The sequence below is a fragment of the Triticum urartu genome, chromosome 3 (assembly GCF_003073215.2).
Source record: "Triticum urartu cultivar G1812 chromosome 3, Tu2.1, whole genome shotgun sequence".
In the NCBI taxonomy this organism is placed as follows: Eukaryota; Viridiplantae; Streptophyta; class Magnoliopsida; order Poales; family Poaceae; genus Triticum; species Triticum urartu.
This window is the reverse complement of record NC_053024.1, coordinates 643,824,275-643,848,675: the sequence shown is the minus strand read 5'-3', so window position 1 is coordinate 643,848,675 and position 24,401 is coordinate 643,824,275. Positions and strand designations below refer to the sequence as shown.

Sequence of the window (24,401 nt, the reverse complement as noted above, 5' to 3'; positions counted from 1 at the left end):
TATTCCTTCATTCCCTTCTAGCAGCTAGCTTGCCAATCCATCCCTCAGTGGCAAATTGAGCAGCTTAATTCTAGCCTTCTCCTTCTGAACGTGCAGTGGTGCACATGGCGGCTTTCTCTTGCTTCCCGTTAGCTGCTCGCTGCAGCCTCTTGCTCACGGCAGCGCTAGTCCTAGCGCTGAGCCATGGAGCCCACGGTTATGGCGATGTAGGTGCCGGGTTGAGTTCGTCCTTCTATGACGACTCGTGCCCCAATGCGCGCGACATTGTTCGGCGCGTCATCCAGAACGCCCGCGTCGTGGACGCGCGCATCCCAGCCAGCCTCATCCGGCTCCACTTCCATGATTGCTTTGTTCAGGGTTGTGATGGCTCGCTTTTGCTGGACAATGACCTCCCGGCGATCATGACCGAGAAGGAGGTCCTTGCCAACGACAGGTCAGCACGCGGGTTTAAGGTGGTCGACAGCATCAAGCGTGCACTGGAGAACGCATGCCCTGGCATCGTCTCCTGCGCCGACATCCTCGCACTCGCCTCCGAGATCTCCGTCAAGCTGGCTGGAGGGCCACGCTGGAGTGTGCCGCTTGGCCGCCGTGATGGCACAACCACCAACATCGAGAGCGCCAAAAATCTACCGAGCCCCTTCGACTCTCTGGAGACGCTCCAGGAGAAGTTCAGACACTTGGGCCTCGACGACACTGACCTTGTCGCCCTCCAAGGAGCACACACCTTTGGGCGGGCGCAATGCCAGTTCACGCAGCGGAACTGCAGCGCTGGGCAGGACGAGGAGACGCTGGCGAATCTCGACACAATCACCCCTGACGTCTTCGACAACAAGTACTACGGCAACCTCTTGCGTGGCCGCGCCCCTCTCCCTTCGGACCAGGTAATGTTGTCTGATCCCGTTGCCGCCGCGATCACTGCACGGATCGTTCGTAGGTTCTCCGGAAGCCAGAAGGACTTCTTCAAGAATTTCGCGGCCTCGATGGTCAAAATGGGGAACATAAGCCCGCTCACCGGAAGGGCCGGGGAGATTAGGAACAACTGCCGGAGGGTGAACAGAAAACCCTATCGATGAATGGGATTGATGTTACGACTTGTGAACTCGTTGTCCTTGTGTAAATAATTCTTTTATTTCATTCCAACTGTAAAGTATTTTCTTATTATTTTGTTTTGGAAATAAATGTAAATGTTCATCATGTGATTGTTGCAAACCAATATTTTTGGAGTGTTACAAGAAAACGGGACGTGTTTCATGTACAAACCGAACACTCTTCGACGAAGTATGAGGATTTCAAACAGAAAGTGTGGACTTGATCCAGAACTCAATTTTTTGCACCATTTTCTCTTTAAACTTTTTTATGTTTAATACACACCATGCAAAATCAAAAAAAGACTTTCCACGGACAAAATGGGCACATGCCTCTTTTTCCCACCATACATACAAAATTTTAAAAGACTTTCCGTGGAATTGCTAGTAAGTATTCTAAATCAAAACTGTTGCTTGTTGAAGACTTTCCGTGTATAAAATAGAAGCTAAAAGTCCCTCGTTGTCTAAAGAAAATAAAGAAATGGGAGAAAGTTAGAACATGTTGATTGATTGATGATGTGGACAGGTTGTATGTCAAGAGAAATAATGTATTAGGAGTATAATAGATGTAAGGATCACACAATGTGGCCGATCCGGTCTCAGCCCATTCCTGGCAAGTGGCAACTACAAAGTCACGATATATCACATGTTGATTAAGGAAAATCAAACTCTGTCTGACGCAATCCGTCGTCGCCGCCACACGCAGCATATGCAACACAATATTTCGTTAGGAGGACCTCTTCTCTTAGATCATCAGAACGGCCTCTTCTAATTTGTTCGCGCTAATCGTATATGTATATAGTAAAATAATATAAGCAGCGGTAGGTAGCAGGCGATGTACCGCAGTGCTAATACTCAAGTTCACAATGGCATGTTAAACGCGCTTCCACAAAAAGTTTCTAACTCTTTTTATCATGTCCGTCTTTAAAATTCTTAAAAAAAATTGCAAAGAAATTATTGACACGATGTCACAATTTTAATGGGGTGACGAGGACTATCAAAAGAGAATATATTGGATGCTGTGATGGAAGATGTGTGCTCCAAAAGATCAAGGAGGTATGGCCTTCCGAGATATACACTGTTTCAACATGGCATTATTTGCTAAGCAAGCGTGACGTCTTCTTGATAATCCCGATTCTTTATGTGCCACTATCTTGAGAGATAAGTATTTCCCTATCGGCGATTGATGGATGCAAGTTTAAGGAAGTGATCCTCTTTTACTTGGCAAAGCATTATGGCGGGAGTCAACTGCTTGAGAAATAATTATATCTGGCGAGTTGAAAATGAAAAAAATATCAATATTTGGAGAGATGCATGGATCCTGAATTGTGCGAATAGAAAAATTATTACTCCTAGAAGATGGCACCTCCTGTCAAAGGTTGCTGATCTTATTGATCCAGTCACGAATTGTTGGGATGGAGATTTGGCGAGATAGATGTTCTGGCCAATTGATGCACAATGGTTCCTCGCGGTTCCCCTCCCTATGCATAATATATTGAATTTCATTGCATGGAGCTATACAAAAAATGATGTGTTCACTGTTTGACCAACTTATTTGGAGGAACGGAACCAACAACATGGGAGGACATTGCAATATACTAATGATATATGGGCCGAATCAGTATTAATCTTATCTGGGGTGAGATTTGAAAATTATCGTGTCCGGAAAAGGTAAAGTTTTTTATTTGACGTGTGTTGCATGGAACTCTACTGCGTCGAATTACGCTTGCCAATAGACACATGAAAGTTTCACCCATCTGCCCATCATGCTCGGATGGGAAGATACAAAACATGTATTGTTTTTGTGGCAGAAGGTAAAAGAGGTTTGGGGTAAGTTGGGGATGTGCGAGGCAATTAAAGAAACTTGTGTTATTGATCGTAGGTTGAGGCAGTTCTTGAATTCTTACTTCACATGCCACACCAATAACTATCTATATTGGGTTTCTAGAATGCACGTGAATTAATCGCATAACCGCTTGGTACTTATGCTGCGATAGACGCATGTTGGTTTAAGAAGAAAAGTCTCAATGTGTATACCAGATTTCGACATGGGTTCGTGATATGGTGACATAATGTTTTGCTCACTCCCCTTGTGCGACTAGTAAAAAAGAAGGATGGAATATACCACCTATGATTTTTAAGCTGAATGTTGATGCTTCTTTTGATCATGATTTGCTCAGGGGCACGGCTGGGGTTGTCCTCAAAGATGACAAAGGAAAATTCATTGTTAGCAGAAACTAGGAGATCGATTGGTGTGCTTATGTACTGAGGGCAGAAGCGATGGCTCTTAGGTTTGGCTTTATTCTTGCATTAAAGACGGGATGTAATTGTTTTGTTATTAACTCTGATAATATGAAAGTCATTGATACAATGAAGAATGAAGGACAACTTGCGGGAGTGGTGGCAGTCTGCGATGATTGCTAATTCATGGCATGTGATTTTCCTTTGACTAGATTTAAACATTGTAATAGGGTAGCTAATAAGGTTGCTCATAAACTTGCTAGGCTAGTGAAATTTCTGCAACTAGGGATTGGTTTGAGAAGTCTATGGAGAATATTGTACCTCTTCTTATTGTAATCATTATCTCTACTTCTAATGGGCCAGTTAGTTGAATAGTCCCACCTCTTTTGTCTGGGTTTTTTTGTCTCCCTTTCCACCATCCCTTATCACCGGCTTATAGTCTATGGATATACATACAGTTAGTTGAAGCATTTATGAGAGGGGATGGAGTGGCGGCTGCGTGGCAAAGTCGACCCGACCAGGTGCGACAGCAGATGGAGCGGCGGCTGCACAGATAAACTCGTGGAGGTGTCGGTATGCACCCTGATTTTGAGCCTGGGAGGATCCTCGCTCTGCTTTGTCCTCAAGTTAGATTGTCTACTTCGTGTTGTGCTCTGGAGTGATGCACTAATGCATGTTTGATTCCTTACCTTTTCTTTTTCTTTCCCTATCAATTAGTACGGTTCTTAGCTGATTGCATGATTAGGATTTAACACTATATCCTAAGAAGAAAATTAATGAAGGAACAGATTGCTCTGCTCCAGTTCGGTGGTAGCGGAAGAGAGGCAATCATGGGGGTGACAGACGCAATGGCTTGAGCATGTAGGTAACCGCACGACAGATGGTCATCCCCAAGTTTCTACGGCTGAGTTTGGTGGTTGCTCCAGCTACCTCCCGGACATTGCTTTAAATCATCAAAGATGAACGTCGTTCCTTGTCATAGAGGAGGTCAGTACATCAAATCACCCCTAGGCTCCATTACTTCTCATTTGCATATCTTAGGAGATTGGTATGTTTCTTACTTGTCCTTTCAATTCGTTTTTTTACCCCCCCCCCCCATGCTTGTAGGATGATTGTACGACATGTCTGTTAGAATAGCCAATCATCCTAAAATTTTCTTATATAAATGGTGCATATAGGATTATGTTCTTCTCCTTTTTACTAAAATTATTAAGAACTAATGTTTAAATTAGTTCAACCGATTATGTTACTTGTAAGTAATATATACCTATCACATTTTAGAAGCTTCTTTCTTTACGTAAAGATTTCACTAGGATGCTAACATAGTAGGGGTCATACTATGATTTCTTTAGCATTGCTTGATTTGGCCATATGGTTTTCAACTGTTTGATCTTGCATTGACTATAAACCCTGCTCATTGTGGATTCGTTCAAAGCAAAGATGCTAGATAAGTAGTTACTATATTCTGTGTGGGGTAGAAAATTAATTTATGTATGATAATATATCTCATGCTATCAATTTAAGTGTCTGTTTCTACTCTTGGTGCTACTATTTTAATATCCAGTATCACTCGGGCATTGTAACACACTTCACTCAGATGATTTTGTCGATAGAAAATTTGAAGCTCCATGATTTGGGCGAGAGGATTTGTGCAAGAAATTATGTACATCTTCAAGTTTTGCATATCAATTTTAGTAGTTGTGTTGAACAGGCGAAAGCCTGAAGTTCGCTTCAGAGACGGAACTCGTCAATATAGAAGAGTAACACCTACACAAAATCAAATCTGATTAGAGAAGCGGATTGTAGCTTTTTCCCGAGTGCCCAATGCAGATGACTATTGTTGACGATTCCACTCACTTGCCTTATTTTTAAAGATCACATGTGCAATGCAACAATGCAAAGGGAATATCTTGGGGGAATAAGACATATTTGTGGGGTTGAAGGAGCACATGAAGGTAGATATTTTGGCCAGGTCAGAAATTGAAATGCATGCTTGGAGAAACATGTTTAGAGAAAAGCGAGAGATATACAAGAACTATTTGTCACAACATAATCATAAGCATGGGATGTACACACTACATATAATGATATTTTGATATATGTTTCCATATATAAGTTTGTTCTTCGATGACAACACACGGGCATTCAATTAGATGAAGCTTACTTGGATTAGGAATAAATCAGGAAGAAGGTGACATGGTTGAGTTGTTTTTGTACCATTTGGGACGATAAAACAACGACATGGAAGCTACATGCGGTCAAGGGGCGATAGATTGAGAGGATGATGGATGACAAATTCAACGGGAAAGAGTGGCTAGAGGGGTGTGTGGTGTTTGTAAGAATAGAGAGAAGAAGATGCTTGTATTTGTGTTGCAGTTGAACACTGCATGCAATGTGCTTGTTTGTGGGGAGGAACACAAGCATTGTTTATAAATTCTTTGTTGGCCCGTGGCAACGCACGGACAGTCTACTAGTTTCTAACTAATAAAGTGGCACTAGTAGAAAACAACCCTTTAGTCCCGGTTCCAGAACCGGGACTAAAGGCCCTCCACGTGGCCGCTGCCTGGAGATCCACCTTAATTTAGTCCTGGTTGGTAACACCAACCGGTACTAAAGGAAATTTTATGATTCTTTTTTTTGAATTTTTTATTTTCAAATTTCTGAATTATTTTAACCTCTAATCACCTCTCATCATTGCTCAATTTAACGTATAATCTCTAATCATCCCTCATCATTCCAAATCATCTAACTTTCCGGACGGTCACCCATCCTCTCACTATTCCAGTCTGAGCACGCTTACTTTCTGGGTTCTATTCTCCCTCGTTTCTAAGTCTGCACTTGTTGTTTTTCTGACAATAGTAAGATGTCAATCCTATTAACCCTCAGAAATTTAGCTTGAGCATGAAGTCACACATTTCACTGTTTGAGTTTGAAACTATTGTTCTAAAAAACAATAATTATTTAGTAACACTAATATTTCTTGAATAAGTAGTTTGACCACAGTTTGACCATAGTTTGACCACAGTTTGACCAATGTTTAACCAAAATTCAAAAAAACTGAAATAATTATTTAGTAACACTAATATTTCTTGAATAAGTAGTTTGACCATAGTTTGACCACAGTTTGACCAGATTTGACCAAAATTCAAAAAAACTGAAATAATTATTTAGTAACACTAATATTCTTGAATAATTATCTAGTAACACTAATACTTCTTGAATAAGTAGTTTGACCATATTTAACAAAAATTCAAAAAAAACTGAAATTTGAGCATAACTTTTTTTCCTTTTAGAATTTGAGGATTCTAAAAATTTGCAAACAGGCCGTAGGCCGTCAAAATCGGATGTGGATTTTCGTGCTGAACATTTTGATATATTATACATTTTTTTTGACATCGTATGCAAAAGTTATAGCCGTTTTACATTTTCCCTGCACTTTTTGCAAAACATGTCCAAATTTAAGTTTTTAAATTTTCCTAACTAGTAGATGTGGTAACATAACTACAACTCGAAGGATTTTAACTTTTGAAGTTTTTATCGTTTTCTTTTGCTTTTTACAAAACTGAAAAAGCGATACACCGGGGGGGTAGGATTTGAAAATTGCACCATTAGTATCGGTTCGTGGCACGAACCGGTACTAAAGGTTAATATCGCGAATCTTTTAGATAAGCCTCTTAAGAAGTTGGAGGGCCTAGTATACGGCGATTTCTCTTTTGCTAGGCCCAGCACTAAAAAACCCACTTTTTTATGATTACGTGGTTTATTCGAAGAGGAAATTACATCCTGTAACCACAACATTTCTCCCTTTTTTTCTACCCCAGGCTTTGCAACATTTCGAAATCGGGAAATTGCGACAGGAGCAGGTGCTATTAGAGAACAATTAGCAGATTTGGATTTGCGAATTATTATAGAGAATTCTTTGGTCGAATGGAAGGAATTAGAAGACGAGGGGTATAGTGGAGATGAGTGGGAAGATAGACCTTTAGTACCGGTTCGTGCCACGAACCGGTACTAATGGGCATCACACCCTTTAGTACCGGTTTGTGGCACCAATCGAGACTAAATGTCCCATTTGAACCGGGAGTAATGCATACGGTGCCCTCGCCGCTCGAATCGGGACTAATGCTCACATTAGTCCCGGTTCGTAACGCAACCGGGATTAATGCTCTTTTCTGACCGAACGAAAGCCCTATTTTCTACTAGTGTGGTGAACACGCTTCCACAAAATCCTACCAAGTAGTTCAACACCCTGAACAGTGGACCTAGACTATATATAGCTTCCATACCATTCGGTTTTCCCTCACATCAATCTCTGCAATATTCCTTCATTCCCTTCTAGCAGCTAACTTGCCAATCTATCCATCAGTGGAAAATTAAGCAGCTTAATTCTAGCCTCCCCCTTTTGAACGTGTAGCAGGGCACATGCACTAGTGCAAAACCGGGCAATAGCACTGGTTCGTAAGGCCCTTTAGTGCCGATTCGGTAACCGGCACTAAATTGTAGGCACTAAAGCCCCCCCCCCCCATTTAGTACCGGTTCAACATGAACCGGTGCTAAAGGGCAACTGTTGGGGAACGTAGTAATTTCAAAAAATTTCCTACGCACACGCAAGATCATGGTGATGCATAGCAACGAGAGGGGAGAGTGTGATCTACGTACCCTTGTAGATCGACAACGGAAGCGTTTGGTTGATGTAGTCGTACGTCTCCACGGACCGACCGATCAAGCACCGAAACTACGGCACCTCCGAGTTCTAGCACACGTTCAGCTCGATGACGATCCCCGGACTCCGATCCAACAAAGTGTCGGGGAAGAGTTCTGTCAGCACGACGGCGTGGTGACGATCTTGATGCACTACCGTCGCAGGGCTTCGCCTAAGCACCGCTACAATATTACCGAGGACTATGGTGGAAGGGGGCACCGCACACGGCTAAGAATATGATCACGTGGATCAACTTGTGTCAAGGGGTGCCCCCTGCCCCTGTATATAAAGGATCAAGGGGAGGAGGCCGGTCGGCCCTCTATGGCGCGCCAAGGAGGAGTCCTCCTCCTAGTAGGAGTAGGACTCCTACTAGGAGGGGGAAAGAAGTGGGGAGGGAGAGGGAAAGGGGGGCGCCGCCCCCCTCTCGTAGTCCAATTCGGACTAGGGGGAGGAGGCGCGCGGCCCACCTTTGGCTGCCCCTCTCTCTCTCCACTAAGGCCCATATGGCCCATTACTTCTCCCGGGGGGTTCCGGTAACCCTCCGGCTCTCCGGTTTTCTTCGAAATCACCCGGAACACTTCCAGTGTCCGAATAAAGCCGTCCAATATATCAATCTTTATGTCTCGACCATTTCGAGACTCCTCGTCATGTCCGTGATCACATCCGGGACTCCGAACTAACTTCGGTACGTCAAAACTCATAAACTCATAATATAACTGTCATCGAAACCTTAAGCATGCGGACCCTACGGGTTCGAGAACAATGTAGACATGACCGAGACACGTCTCCGGTCAATAACCAATAGCGGAACCTGGATGCTCATATTGGCTCCTACATATTCTACGAAGATCTTTATCGGTCAGACCGCATAACAACATACGTTGTTCCCTTTGTCATCGGTATGTTCATACTTGCTCAAGATTCGATCGTCGGTATCTCAATACCTAGTTCAATCTCATTACCGTCAAGTCTCTTTACTTGTTCCGTAATACATCATCTCGCAACTAACTCATTAGTTGCAATGCTTGCAAGGCTTATGTGATGTGCATTACCGAGAGGGCCCAGAGATACCTCTCCGACAATCGGAGTGACAAATCCTAATCTCGAAATACGCCAACCCAACATGTACCTTTGGAGACACCTGTAGAGCACCTTTATAATCACCCATTTACGTTGTGACATTTGGTAGCACACAAAGTGTTCCTCTGGCAAACGAGAGTTGCATAATCTCATAGTCATAGGAACATGTATAAGTCATGAAGAAAGCAATAGCAACATACTAAACGATCGGGTGCTAAGCTAATGGAATGGGTCATGTCAATCAGATCATTCACCTAATGATGTGATCCCGTTAATCAAATAACAACTCCTTGTTCATGGTTAGGAAACATAACCATCTTTGATTAACGAGCTAGTCAAGTAGAGGCATACTAGTGACACTCTGTTTGTCTATGTATTCACACATGTATTATGTTTCCGGTTAATACAATTCTAGCATGAATAATAAACATTTATCATGATATAAGGAAATAAATAATAACTTTATTATTGCCTCTAGGGCATATTTCCTTCAGTCTCCCACTTGCACTAGAGTCAATAATCTAGATTACACAGTAATGATTCTAACACCCATAAAGCCTTGGTGCTGATCATGTTTTGCTCGTGGAAGAGGCTTAGTCAACGGGTCTGCAACATTCAGATCCGTATGTATCTTGCAAATCTCTATGTCTCCCACCTGGACTAGATCCCGGATGGAATTGAAGCGTCTCTTGATGTGCTTGGTTCTCTTGTGAAATCTGGATTCCTTTGCCAAGGCAATTGCACCAGTATTGTCACAAAAGATTTTCATTGGACCCGATGCACTAGGTATGACACCTAGATCGGATATGAACTCCTTCATCCAGACTCCTTCATTTGCTGCTTCCGAAGCAGCTATGTACTCCGCTTCACATGTAGATCCCGCTACAACGCTTTGTTTAGAACTGTGCCAACTGACAGCTCCACCGTTTAATGTAAACACATATCCGGTTTGCGATTTAGAATCGTCCGGATCAGTGTCAAAGCTTGCATCAACGTAACCTTTTACGATGAGCTCTTTGTCACCTCCATATATGAGAAACATGTCCTTAGTCCTTTTCAGGCATTTCAGGATGTTCTTGACCGCTGTCCAGTGATCCACTCCTGGATCACTTTGGTACCTCCCCGCTAGACTTATAGCAAGGCACACATCAGGTCTGGTACACAGCATTGCATACATGATAGAGCCTATGGCTGAAGCATAGGGAACATCTTTCATTTTCTCTCTATCTTCTGCAGTGGTCGGGCATTGAGTCTTGCTCAACTTCACACCTTGTAATACAGGCAAGAACCCTTTCTTTGCTTGATCCATTTTGAACTTCTTCAAAACTTTGTCAAGGTATGTGCTTTGTGAAAGTCCAATTAAGCGTCTTATTCTATCTCTATAGATCTTAATGCCTAATATGTAAGCAGCTTCACTGAGGTCTTTCATTGAAAAACTCTTATTCAAGTATCCCTTTATGCTATCCAGAAATTCTATATCATTTCCAATTAGTAATATGTCATCCACATATAATATCAGAAATGCTACAGAGCTCCCACTCACTTTCTTGTAAATACAGGCTTCTCCAAAAGTCTGTATAAAACCAAATGCTTTGATCACACTATCAAAGCATTTATTCCAACTCCGAGAGGCTTGCACCAGTCCATAAATGGATCGCTGGAGCTTGCACACTTTGTTAGCTCCCTTTGGATCGACAAAACCTTCTGGCCGCATCATATACAACTCTTCTTCCAGAAATCCATTCAGGAATGCAGTTTTGACATCCATCTACCAAATTTCATAATCATAAAATGCGGCAATTGCTAACATGATTCGGACAGACTTAAGCATCGCAACGGGTGAGAAGGTCTCATCGTAGTCAATTCCTTGAACTTGCCGAAAACCTTTTGCGACAAGTCGAGCTTTGTAGACAGTAATATTACCGTCAGCGTCAGTCTTCTTCTTGAAGATCCATTTATTCTCAATTGCTTGCCGATCATCGGGCAAGTCAACCAAAGTCCATACTTTGTTCTCATACATGGATCCCATCTCAGATTTCATGGCTTCAAGCCATTTTGCGGAATCTGGGCTCACCATCGCTTCTTCATAGTTCATAGGTTCATCATGATCTAGTAGCATGACTTCCAGAACAGGATTACCGTACCACTCTGGCGCGGATCTCACTCTGGTTGATCTACGAGGTTCGGTAGTATCTTGTTCTGAAGTTTCATGATCATTATCATTAGCTTCCTCACTGACTGGTGTAGGTGTCACTGAAACAGTTTTCTGTGATGCACTACTTTCCAATAAGGGAGCAGGTACGGTTACCTCGTCAAGTTCTACTTTCCTCCCACTCACTTCTTTCGAGAGAAACTCCTTCTCCAGAAAGTTTCTGAACTTAGCAACAAAAGTCTTGCCTTCGGATCTGTGATAGAAGGTGTATCCAATAGTCTCCTTTGGATATCCTATGAAGACACACTTCTTCGATTTGGGTTCGAGCTTATCAGGTTGAAGCTTTTTCACATAAGCATCGCAGCCCCAAACTTTCAGAAACGACAACTTTGGTTTCTTGCCAAACCATAGTTCATAAGGCGTCGTCTCAACGGATTTTGATGGTGCCCTATTTAACGTGAATGCGGCCGTCTCCAAAGCATAACCCCAAAACGATAGCGGTAAATCAGTAAGAGACATCATAGATCGCACCATATCTAGTAAAGTACGATTACGACGTTCGGACACACCATTGCGCTGTGGTGTTCCGGGTGGCGTGAGTTGCGAAACTATTCTGCATTGTTTCAAATGTACACCAAACTCGTAACTCAAATATTCTCCTCCACGATCAGATCGTAGAAACTTTATTTTCTTGTTACGATGATTTTCAACTTCACTCTGAAATTCTTTGAACTTTTCAAACATTTCAGACTTATGTTTCATTAAGTAGATATACCCATATCTGCTTAAGTCATCTGTGAAGGTGAGAAAATAACGATATCCGCCACGAGCCTCAATATTCATCGGACCACATACATCTGTATGTATAATTTCCAACAAATCTGTTGCTCCCTCCATAGTACCGGAGAATGGTGTTTTAGCCATCTTGCCCATGAGGCACGGTTCGCAAGTACCAAGTGATTCATAATCAAGTGGTTCCAAAAGTCCATCAGTATGGAGTTTCTTCATGCGCTTTACACCGATATGACCTAAACGGCCGTGCCACAAATAAGTTGCACTATCATTATCAACTCTGCATCTTTTGGCTTTAACACTATGAATATGTGTGTCACTACTATCGAGATTCAACAAAAATAGACCACTATTTAAGGGTGCATGACCATAAAAGATATTACTCATATAAATAGAACAACCATTATTCTCAGATTTAAATGAATAACCGTCTCGCATCAAACAAGATCCAGATATAATGTTCATGCTTAACTCTGGCACCAAATAACAATTATTTAGGTCTAATATTAATCCCGAAGGTAGATGTAGAGGTAGCGTGCCGACTGCGATCACATCGACTTTGGAACCGTTTCCCACGCGCATCGTCACCTCGTCCTTAGCCAATCTTCGCTTAATCTGTAGTCCCTGTTTCGAGTTGCAAATATTAGCAACAGAACCAGTATCAAATACCCAGGTGCTACTGCGAGCATTAGTAAGGTACACATCAATAACATGTATATCACATATACCTTTGTTCACCTTGCCATCCTTCTTATCCGCCAAATACTTGGGGCAGTTCCGCTTCTAGTGACCAGTCTGCTTGAAGTAGAAGCACTCAGTTTCAGGCTTAGGTCCAGGTTTGGGTTTCTTCTCTTGAGCAGCAACTTGCTTGCCGTTCTTTTTGAAGTTCCCCTTCTTCTTCCCTTTGCCCTTTTTCTTGAAACTAGTGGTCTTGTTGACCATCAACACTTGATGCTCCTTCTTGATTTCTACCTCCGCAGCTTTCAGCATTGCGAAGAGCTCGGGAATAGTCTTATTCATCCCTTGCATATTATAGTTCATCACGAAGCTCTTGTAGCTTGGTGGTAGTGATTGGAGAATTCTGTCAATGACGCAATCATCTGGAAGATTAACTCCCAATTGAATCAAGTGATTATTATACCCAGACATTTTGAGTATATGCTCACTGACAGAACTGTTCTCCTCCATCTTGCAGCTATAGAACTTATTGGAGACTTCATATCTCTCAATCTGGGCATTTGCTTGAAATATTAACTTCAACTCCTGAAACATCTCATATGCTCCATGACGTTCAAAACGTCGTTGAAGTCCTGATTCTAAGCCGTAAAGCATGGCACACTGAACTATCGAGTAGTCATCAGCTTTGCTCTGCCAGACGTTCATAACATCTGGTGTTGCTCCAGTAGCAGGCCTGGCACCCAGCGGTGCTTCCAGAACGTAATTCTTCTGTGCAGCAATGAGGATAATCCTCAAGTTACGGACCCAGTCTGTGTAATTGCTACCATCATCTTTCAACTTTGCTTTCTCAAGGAACGCATTAAAATTCAACGGAACAACAGCTCGAGCCATCTATCTACAATCAAGCATAAACAAGTAAGATACTATCAGGTACTAAGTTTCATGATAAATTTAGGTTCAATTAATTTACTTAAAGAACTCCCACTTAGATAGACATCCCTCTAATCCTCTAAGTGATTACGTGATCCAAATCAACTAAACCATGTCCGATCATCACGTGAGATGGAGTAGTTTCATTGGTGAACATCACTATGTTGATCATATCTACTATATGATTCACGCTCGACCTTTCGATCTCCGTGTTCCGAGGCCATATCTGTATATGCTTGGCTCGTCAAGTATAACCTGAGTATTCCGCGTGTGCAACTGTTTTGCACCCGTTGTATTTGAACGTAGAGCCTATCACACCCGATCATCACGTGGTGTCTCAGTACAAAGAACTTTCGCAACAGTGCATACTCAGGGAGAACACTTCTTGATAATTAGTGAGAGATCATCTTATAATGCTACCGTCAATCAAAGCAAGATAAGATGCATAAAAGATAAACATCACATGCAATCAATATAAGTGATATGATATGGCCATCATCATCTTGTGCTTGTGATCTCCATCTTCGAAGCACCGTCGTGATCACCATCGTCGCCGGCGCGACACCTTGTTCTCCATCGTAGCATCGTTGTCGTCTCGCCAATCTTATGCTTCCACGACTATCGCTACCGCTTAGTGATAAAGTAAATCATTACAGCGCGATTGCATTGCATACAATAAAGCGACAACCATATGGCTCCTGCCAGTTGCCGATAACTCGGTTACAAAACATGATCATCTCATACAATAAAATTTAGCATCATGTCTTGACCATATCACATCACAACATGCCCTGCAAAAACAAGTTAGACGTCCTCTACTTTGTTGTCGCAAGTTTTACGTGGCTGCTACGGGCTTAAGCAAGAACCAATCTTACCTACGCATCAAAACCACAACGATAGTTTGTCAAGTTGGTGCTGTTTTAACCTTCGCAAGGACCGGGTGTAGCCACACTCGGTTCAACTAAAGTTGGAGAAACTATCACCCGCAAGCCACCTATGTGCAAAGCACGTCGGGAGAACCGGTCTCGCGTAAGCGTACGCGTAATGTCGGTCCGGGCCGCTTCGTCCAACAATACCGCCGAACCAAAGTATGACATGCTGGTAAGCAGTATGACTTATATCGCCCACAACTCACTTGTGTTCTACTCGTGCATATAACATCAACATATAAAACCTAGGCTCGGATGCCACTGTTGGGGAACGTAGTAATTTCAAAAAAATTCTTACGCACACGCAAGATCATGGTGATGCATAGCAATGAGAGGGGAGAGTGTGATCTACGTACCCTTATAGATCGACAACGGAAGCGTTTGGTTGATGTAGTCGTACGTCTCCATGGCCCGACCGATCAAGCACTGAAACTACGGCACCTCCGAGTTCTAGCACACGTTCAGCTCGATGACGATCCCCGGACTCCGATCCAGCAAAGTGTCGGGGAAGAGTTCTGTCAGCACGACGGCGTGGTGACGATCTTGATGCACTACCGTCGCAGGGCTTCGCCTAAGCACCGCTACAATATTATCAAGGACTATGGTGGAAGGGGGCACCGCACACGGCTAAGAATATGATCACGTGGATCAACTTGTGTCAAGGGGTGCCCCCTGCCCACGTATATAAAGGATCAAGGGGAGGAGGCCGGCTGGCCCTCTATGGCGCGCCAAGGAGGAGTCCTCCTCCTAGTAGGAGTAGGACTCCTACTAGGAGAGGGAAAGAAGTGGGGAGGGAGAGGGAAAGGGGGGCACCCCCCCCCCCTCTCCTAGTCCAATTCAGACCAGGGGGAGGAGGCGCGCGGCCCACCTTTGGCTGCCCCTCTCTCTCTCCACTAAGGCGCATATGGCTTCTCCCTGGGGGGTTCCGGTAACCCTCCGGCTCTCCGGTTTTCTCCGAAATCACCCGGAACCCTTCCGGTGTCCGAATAAAGCCGTCCAATATATCAATCATTATGTCTCGACCATTTCGAGACGCCTCGTCATGTCCGTGATCATATCCGGGACTCCGAACTAACTTCGGTACATCAAAACTCATAAACTCATAATATAACTGTCATCGAAACCTTAAGCGTGCGGACCCTACGGGTTCGAGAACAATGTAGACATGACCGAGACACGTCTCCGGTCAATAACCAATAGCGGAACCTGGATGCTCATATTGGCTCCTACATATTCTACGAAGATCTTTATCGGTCAGACCGCATAACAACATACGTTGTTCCCTTTGTCATCGGTATGTTACTTGCCCGAGATTCGATCGTCGGTATCTCAATACCTAGTTCAATCTCGTTACCGGCAAGTCTCTTTACTCGTTCCGTAATACATCATCTCGCAACTAACTCATTAGTTGCAATGCTTGCAAGGCTTATGTGATGTGCATTACCGAGAGGGCCCAGAGATACCTCTCCGACAATCGGAGTGACAAATCCTAATCTCGAAATACGCCAACCCAACATGTACCTTTGGAGACACCTGTAGAGCACCTTTATAATCACCCATTTACGTTGTGACATTTGGTAGCACACAAAGTGTTCCTCTGGCAAACGAGAGTTGCATAATCTCATAGTCATAGGAACATGTATAAGTCATGAAGAAAGCAATAGCAACATACTAAACGATCGGGTGCTAAGCTAATGGAATGGGTCATGTCAATCAGATCATTCACCTAATGATGTGATCCCGTTAATCAAATAACAACTCCTTGTTCATGGTTAGGAAACATAACCATCTTTGATTAACGAGCTAGTCAAGTAGAGGCATACTAGTGACACTCTGTTGTCTATGTATTCACACATGTATTATGTTTCCGGTTAATACAATTCTAGCATGAATAATAAACATTTATCATGATATAAGGAAATAAATAATAACTTTATTATTGCCTCTAGGGCATATTTCCTTCAGCAACCACGTGGCAAGAGCCAGCTCCGTGGGCGCGTAGGACATTAGTACCGGTTGGTAACACCAACCGGTACTAAATGTTTGGGTGTGTTTTGGTTTTATTTTTTATTTTTACTTTAATTTTGTGTTTTCAATTTAATTTAGTGATTGTTTTACATTATAATGAGTTGTTAAATCATTAGGTGATTAGTTTGACTGGATGCGTGGATCCTAGCTAAGTCATCAAGTATATGTCATATCCATATTATATATACTTGATCACCTACTTAAGTGATCGAGGTAATATATATGGATATGGCATATACTTGATCACTTAGCTAGAATCCATCCAGTTGAAACTAATATGCAATTTCTTTCATAAATGATATAATAACTCATCATCATCATCATATTAATTAATATAAAAACTCTTGCATCATATATATCACCACCAACGGTTTTCATAGCAAAGATATCATCGAGTTCAACATGGTAATGATATTATAAGCGTTCATAACACCACAAAAGCAAATCACTCTTTGATATTAAGTTCAGGACGAAGAACACGGACATGAGAGGACAAGTACTAAGAGCATGAACTAGCTAATTAATCACTCCTGCTGCTCTCTCTCAGATAAAATAGCATAGAACATGTATAACTTTGCTGATTCATCATATTGGAGCATGCAGATGAACCTGTCTCCTAATCGTGGGTTGCGCTTCTGATTGCTGCCCCCTAGTACTTCTCTGTGATCGTTCACAATTTTGCTCCAGTCTTTTACTATTAAGCATTCCTCGCTATTAGAAATCCTGAATGCACTAAAGTGCATTGTAGGATATCTTGGCCGTAAGCTAACAATATTCATGGTACCTTTAGTCTCGATCCAATCAGGCACAACATTCATCGGGAGTCCCTGTTGAAGAACATCGTATAGTAACATACTTAGCAATGAAGTTTAGCTTAAAAAATAATATATGCAAAACATGCACTGAGGAGAAATAGTAGAAATCTTACCATCTTTCCTAAATATATGTGACCGTAGTTCAGTACGAACACTATTGGTCGCACGTTTTGAGTACTAACATTTCTAAGTGCAGGAAAGAAATTTGTCTTGGCAGCATCAAGATCCTCAAGCCATGAAACATAATGACTTGTCTCCTCGCAGTTTAGTTCAGCCCCGGGACAGTGGACGGTCCTGTCTACCAAGCACCGGACATGTTTGCTTGATTGGAAGTAAGCTGTCAATATAAATTGAGATCTATTAATTATTCAACTGGTTCAAATAATCTCATATCGACGACATAAATATGGTTGAGAAACTCACATAATGGTAGAACTGGAGGCGTCTGCACATCGACCCAGATGTCTCTATTACCTTCAATATCATCTTCCGGACGAATATCAAAGGTGATAACCATATCAGGCTCAAATGCATAAGCCTTGCATAGTGCTTGCCAAGTTTTGCATTCAAAATAGGTGTATGTGTCTGCATTGTATAATTTGACGTTGAAGGTATAACCATGCTCGGTCTTCAAGTAACTCTTTTTACCTCCATAGTTTCGTTAGGACTGAAACCTATCTTATCGAAGACAAAAATTCTTGCATGGCAGGGGATACGCTAGTAGAATGGTGAAAAATTAAAATTAAAAGTTGAAGCAAATGAAGCATAAGTCATGCTTAATTACGAAAAAAGACTTGTCGTTGTGACTTACTGTATCCACTTTGAAGTTCTCATCCAGCTTGATGCTGAAGCGTCTATCATCAACTAGAAAATTTCTGCCGCACAGGCCGCTCTGGTCTTCGCAGTATTCGCATATAATGAAATTGTGTTCGTCGTCAGACGACATTCCTATGTTCATAGGTAAAACATTAAACACTTATTAGTTCTATTAATTCAACTAATTCTGTTAATTCAACTAGTTCAACTAATTAATTGAACTAATTCAACTAAGCACTTGCGAAAAATATACCTAATTAATTGAACTAATTCAACTAACTAGTCCAACTGATTAATTCAACTAAAGTAGTTCTATTAATTTTCTTACTAAAAATAAGGTAGCTAGTTCTATATAATAAAATGTTACTTAGATAATGAAATCTCATATAACTAAATAAAATATATATATATAACATATAATTTATATCTAATTCATCTAACATTTGACATTAATATCTAACATGTGTTCATATATAGGTGAAACATTAAACACTTACTAGTTCTATTAATTCAACTAAATAAACTAGTTCTATTAATTCAACTAAATAAAGTAGTTCTATTAATTCAACTAAACTAGTTCTATTAATTTCTTACTAAAATAAAGTAGGTAGTTCTATATAGTAATATTTTGATTAGATCATCAAATCTCATATACCTAAATTTTATTACTAAAAATAAACTTGTTCTATTAATTTTCATACTAAAAATGAACTAGTTATATTAATTCAACTAGTTCAAATCTCATATATATACCTAATTAATATCTAGCTATACTAATTCAACTAGTTCAACTTGTTCTAATTCATGTAAAATATATTTAACATTAATATTTAACATCTTTTCCATATAATTCATCTAACATTATTATCTACGTAATTTATCTAACATTAATCTAAACAACAGAAAATAGAAAATAAGTAAAAACAATGTGTGTGTGTGTATGTGTGTGTGTGGTGTGTGTGTGTGTGCGTGTGTGTGTGCGTGTGTGTGTGTACGACCGGGGGGCGGCGGCGTATGGGCGGCGGCGGGCGACGACGGGGACGGGCACGGCGGGCGAGAGGCGGCGGCGACGTACGGGCGCGGCGGGGGCGACGGGCCGGGCAGTGACAGCGACGACGGGTGGTGGGCGCGACGGCGGTGACGGCGACGACGGGTGGTGTGGGCGACGGCGGTGACGGCGACGACGGGCGGCGGGGGCGGCGAGGGCGGCGCGCGATGGGGCGACGGGGGCGGCGAAGAAGTTGGATCGAGAAGAACTACTGGTGGTCGATGAAACTGATTTTTTCGTAGGTTCCATATATATAGGAGGGACCTTTAGTGCCGGCTGGAGCCACCAACCGGTACTAAAGGCCAATTTTCGCCAGGCCAAGGGGCCGGAAACGGCCCCTTTAGTACCGGTTCGTGCCATGAACTAGTACTAAAGACCCCCCCCCCTTAGTACCGGTTGGAGCCACCAACCGGTACTAAAGGTTGTGCGCTGCCACCGGCGGTGCACAATGTTTAGTCCCATCTCGCCGAGCGAAGGGCAGCCGCACTGGTTTATAAACCCAGCCGCGGCTACTCCTTCGAGCTTCTCTATATAGCAGGCTTCTGGGCCTAATTAATTAGGGCGCGCTGCCCTGTGAGCCTGCTGGCCCTTCTGGGCCTACATTTGCACACCCTGGGTCTGGCAGGCCTACTCGGCAGCGCGCCAACAAATTTTTTATATAGTTTTTTCTTTTCTGCATTATTTATTTTCTTCTATTTATTTTTGAGTAGTTTTTTATATAGTTTTTTCTTTTCTTCATTATTTATTTTCTTCTATTTTTTTTGAGTAATTTTATTGTATAGCTTTTTATTTTCTGAATTATTTCTTTTCTTCTATTTATTTTCTTCTATTTCCAGTTTGTACACGAAGTGCGTCCAGTTTTTGCCGTGACCCTCTCTACTCTTTCAGACATGCTATGCGAGTGAAATGATGATACCATGCCAAGTTTCAACATTTTCAGGATTCATTTTGTACTGATTTTCAATTTCACGGTCATTTAGCTCTCTAAACAATTAGGTAAATGATCGAAAAACAACAAATAATGTTAGAACATGTTGGAAATTGATGACGTCGCTTTGAATGCTGCATACTGAACACAAAAGAAGTCTGGAGTTCAAATAAGTTTAAAAAACATTGAAGTGGCCGTGTAACAGATGAGTTCTCGTCCGAAACCCTGATACTCCGAAAGAGTTTGTCCAGTTTGTACACGAAGTGCGTCCAGTTTTTGCCGTGACCCTCTCTACTCTTTCGCACATGCTATGCGGGAGAAATGATGATACCATGCCATGTTTCAACATTTTCAGGATTCATTTTGTAGTGATTTTCAATTTCACGGTCATTTAGCTCTCTAAACAATTAGGTAAATGATCGAAAAACAACAAATGATGTTAGAACATGTTGGAAATTGATGACGTCGCTTTGAATGCTGCATACTGAACACAAAAGAAGTCCGTAGTTCAAATAAGTTTAAAAAACATTGAAGTGGCCATGTAACAGATGAGTTCTCGTCCGAAACCCTGATACTCCGAAAGAGTTTGTCCAGTTTGTAGACGAAGTGCGTCCAGTTTTTTCCGTGACCCTCTCTACTCTTTCGCACATGTTATGCGGGAGAAATGATGATACCATGCCAAGTTTCAACATTTTCAGCATTCATTTTGTACTGTTTTTCAATTTCACGGTCATTTAGCTCTCTAAACAATTAGGTAAATGATCGAAAAACAACAAATGATGTTAGAACATGTTGGAAATTGATGACGTCGCTTTGAATGCTGCATACTGAACACAAAAAAAGTCCGGAGTTCAAATAAGTTTAAAAAACATTGAAGTGGCCGTGTAACAGATGAGTTCTCGTCCAAAACCCTGATACTTCGAAAGAGTTTGTCCAGTTTGTACACGAAGTGCGTCCAGTTTTTGCCGTGACCCTCTCTACTCTTTCGCACATGCTATGCGGGAGAAATGATGATACCATGCCAAGTTTCAACATTTTCAGGATTCATTTTGTAGTGATTTTCAATTTCACGGTCATTTAGCTCTCTAAACAATTAGGTAAATGATCGAAAAACAACAAATGATGTTAGAACATGTTGGAAATTGATGATGTCGCTTTGAATGCTGCATACTGAACACAAAAGAAGTCTGGAGTTCAAATAAGATTAAAAACATTGAAGTGACCGTGTAACAGATGAGTTCTCGTCCGAAACCCTGATACTCCGAAAGAGTTTGTCCAGTTTGTACACGAAGTGCGTCCAGTTTTTGCCGTGACCCTCTCTACTCTTTCGCGCATGCTATGCGGGTGATATGATGATACCATGCCAAGTTTCAACATTTTCAGGATTCATTTTGTAGTGATTTTCAATTTCACGGTCATTTAGCTCTCTAAACAATTAGGTAAATGATCGAAAAACAACAAATGATGTTAGAACATGTTGGAAATTGATGACGTCGCTTTGAATGCTGCATACTGAACACAAAAGAAGTCCGGAGTTCAAATAAGTTTAAAAAACATTGAAGTGGCCGTGTAACAGATGAGTTCTCGTCCGAAACCCTGATACTCCGAAAGAGTTTGTCCATTTTGTACAAGAAGTGCGTCCAGTTTTTGCCGTGACCCTCTCTACTCTTTCGCGCATGCTACGCGGGTGATATAATGATACCATGCCAAGTTTCAACATTTTCAGGATTCATTTTGTAGTGATTTTCAATTTCACGGTCATTTAGCTCTCTAAACAATTAGGTAAATGATCGAAAAACAACAAATGATGTCAGAACATGTTGGAAATTGATGACATCGCTTTGAATGCTACATACTGAACACAAAAGAAGTCCGGAGTTCAAATAAGTTTAAAAAACATTGAAGTGGCCGTGTAACAGATGAGTTCTCGTCTGAAACCCTGATACTCCGAAAGAGTTTGTCCAGTTTGTACACGAAGTGCGTCCAGTTTTTGCCGTGACCCTCTCTACTCTTTCGCGCATGCTATGCGGGTGATATGATGATACCATGCCAAATTTCAACATTTTCAGGATTCATTTTGTAGTGATTTTCAATTTCACGGTCATTTAGCTCTCTAAACAATTAGGTAAATGACCGAAAAACAACAAATGATGTCAGAACGTATTGGAAATTGATGACGTCGCTTTGAATGTTGCATACTGAACACAAAAGAAGTCCGGAGTTCAAATAAGTTATTAATAATAAAAAAGAGGTGCAATGCTGGTTAATTTGCTTCAAGCCTTTCGGAATAGTGTAGACTGCACTGCACATAGCTCAGTGCAATCTATACTATTCCGAAAGGCTTGAAACTAATTAACATGCAGGTGAGCATTGCGCCTCTTCGTCATTGTCTGTGCACTCACGGCTTATAAACCGCTCATACTGCCTCTCTCTTGGCGAGGTAGGACTAAAAATCAGCTTACTAAGAAACTCTAGTACCGGTTCATGGCATGAACCGGTACTAAATGTCTTCGTGGGGGCCCCAGCCTGACCATAGCCTGACACGGCCTCATTAGTACCGGTTCGTGGCATGAACCGGTACTAATGATGCCCGCCCGCCTAGCCGTTGGAACCGGCACTAATGGTCACATTAGTGCCGGCTCAAATTCAAACCGGCACTAATGTGCTTCACATTTGACCCTTTTTCTACTAGTGATGGCTGCCTCCTCTTGCTTCCCATTTGCTGCTCGCTACAGTCTCTTGCTCAAGGCAACACTGGTCCTAGCGCTGAGCCACGGAACATACGGTTAAGGCGATGTCGGTGCTGGGTTGGGCTCATCCTTCTACGATGACTCGTGCCCCAGTGTGTGCGACATTGTCCGGCGCGTCATCCAGAACGCCCGTCTCGCCAACACGCACATCCGAGCCAGCCTCATCCGCCTTCACTTCCACAATTGCTTTTGTTGAGGGCTGTGATGGCTTGCTTTTGCTCGACAACGACCTCCCGCCGATCATGACCGAGGAGGAGGTCCCTGCCAACGACAGGTCAGCGCGCGGGTTCGATGTGGTCGACGGTATCAAGCATGCGCTGGAGAACGCGTGCCATGGCATCGTGTCGTGTGCTGACATCCCCGCCCTCGCCTCCGAGACCTCAGTTGAGTCGGCTGGAGGGCCTCGCTAGAGTGTGCTGGTGGGCCACCGTAATGGACTTCTTCAAGAATTTCGAGGCCTCAATGGTCAAAATGGGGAACATAACCCCGTTGGCCGGAAGGGTCGAGGAGATTAGGAACAACTGTCAGAGGGTGAATAGAAAACCCTACTCACGAATGAGATTGATGTTATGAGTTTTGAAATAGTTGTCTGTGTGTAAATCATTCATTTAATTCATTCTAACTGTAAAGTGTTCCCTTTCTTTGGAAACAAATGTAATTTTTTTTCTTCACTACACGTGATTGTCACGAACCCATTTTTTACATACCAGATGACTTGTTTTCGATAAACATATTCATATCACTCTACCATCATTCATTCTAATCTTGTGTAAGATCAGTGCTACAGAATGACATGTCATGGAACTGCGTACCTATTTTTTGAAGTTTTCATGTCATTGACTTACCGAAACATTCATAGTTTTATATCTATTTTCAATAACGTATTAATAAAGTAAAAAATCATGCACATTTTTATGTCTATGATTTCAGGATTTTTCGGACTCCGAAATATAAAAGAAAAATATGTTAAAGAATAACATTGGGTACAAGACACATGCCAATGGAGGGCCGGAGGGGATTCATGTGGGCCCATACCCACTTGAGCAGAACAAGCTAGCCGTGACGGGGGCAGAAAGGTCATTAGTGGCAGGTTTTGCTGTGGGGGGAGCCCACCACTACGAATATGTCAGCCGTGGTGGGCATGACGCCCACCAGCGGTAACTAGGTTTCTTAGACTAGCCACAATGGGGAGTAACTTAGAGTAGTAACATGCATATGTTACTAGTCTATGTTACTACCTCCACAGTAAGGAGTAATATATGTGTGGTATCATGCAACACTTCATTTATTATGCTATAGGGCATGTGTGATGTTACTCATAATAGTAGTAACTAGCTATGTTACCACATGTCTCTCTTGTGGCCGCATGCATCGCCCAGATGCAGAGGCCGAGGGTCATCCTTCTTTTTTAAAAAAAACAACAACAT

At 42.2% G+C, this 24,401-nt stretch overlaps 1 protein-coding gene and 1 pseudogene across 1 annotated transcript; both read left to right on the top strand.

Annotated features, from left to right (window-relative positions):
- On the top strand, positions 1-1,194 carry LOC125548955 (peroxidase 2-like). The gene has a single exon (XM_048712466.1). It carries the CDS (start codon positions 105-107, stop codon positions 1,071-1,073), a length of 969 nt encoding a protein of 322 aa, XP_048568423.1. The 5' UTR covers positions 1-104; the 3' UTR covers positions 1,074-1,194.
- A 21,724-nt stretch (positions 1,195-22,918) lies between these two features.
- On the top strand, positions 22,919-23,489 carry LOC125547095 (annotated as a pseudogene).
- Positions 23,490-24,401: the final 912 nt, after the last annotated feature.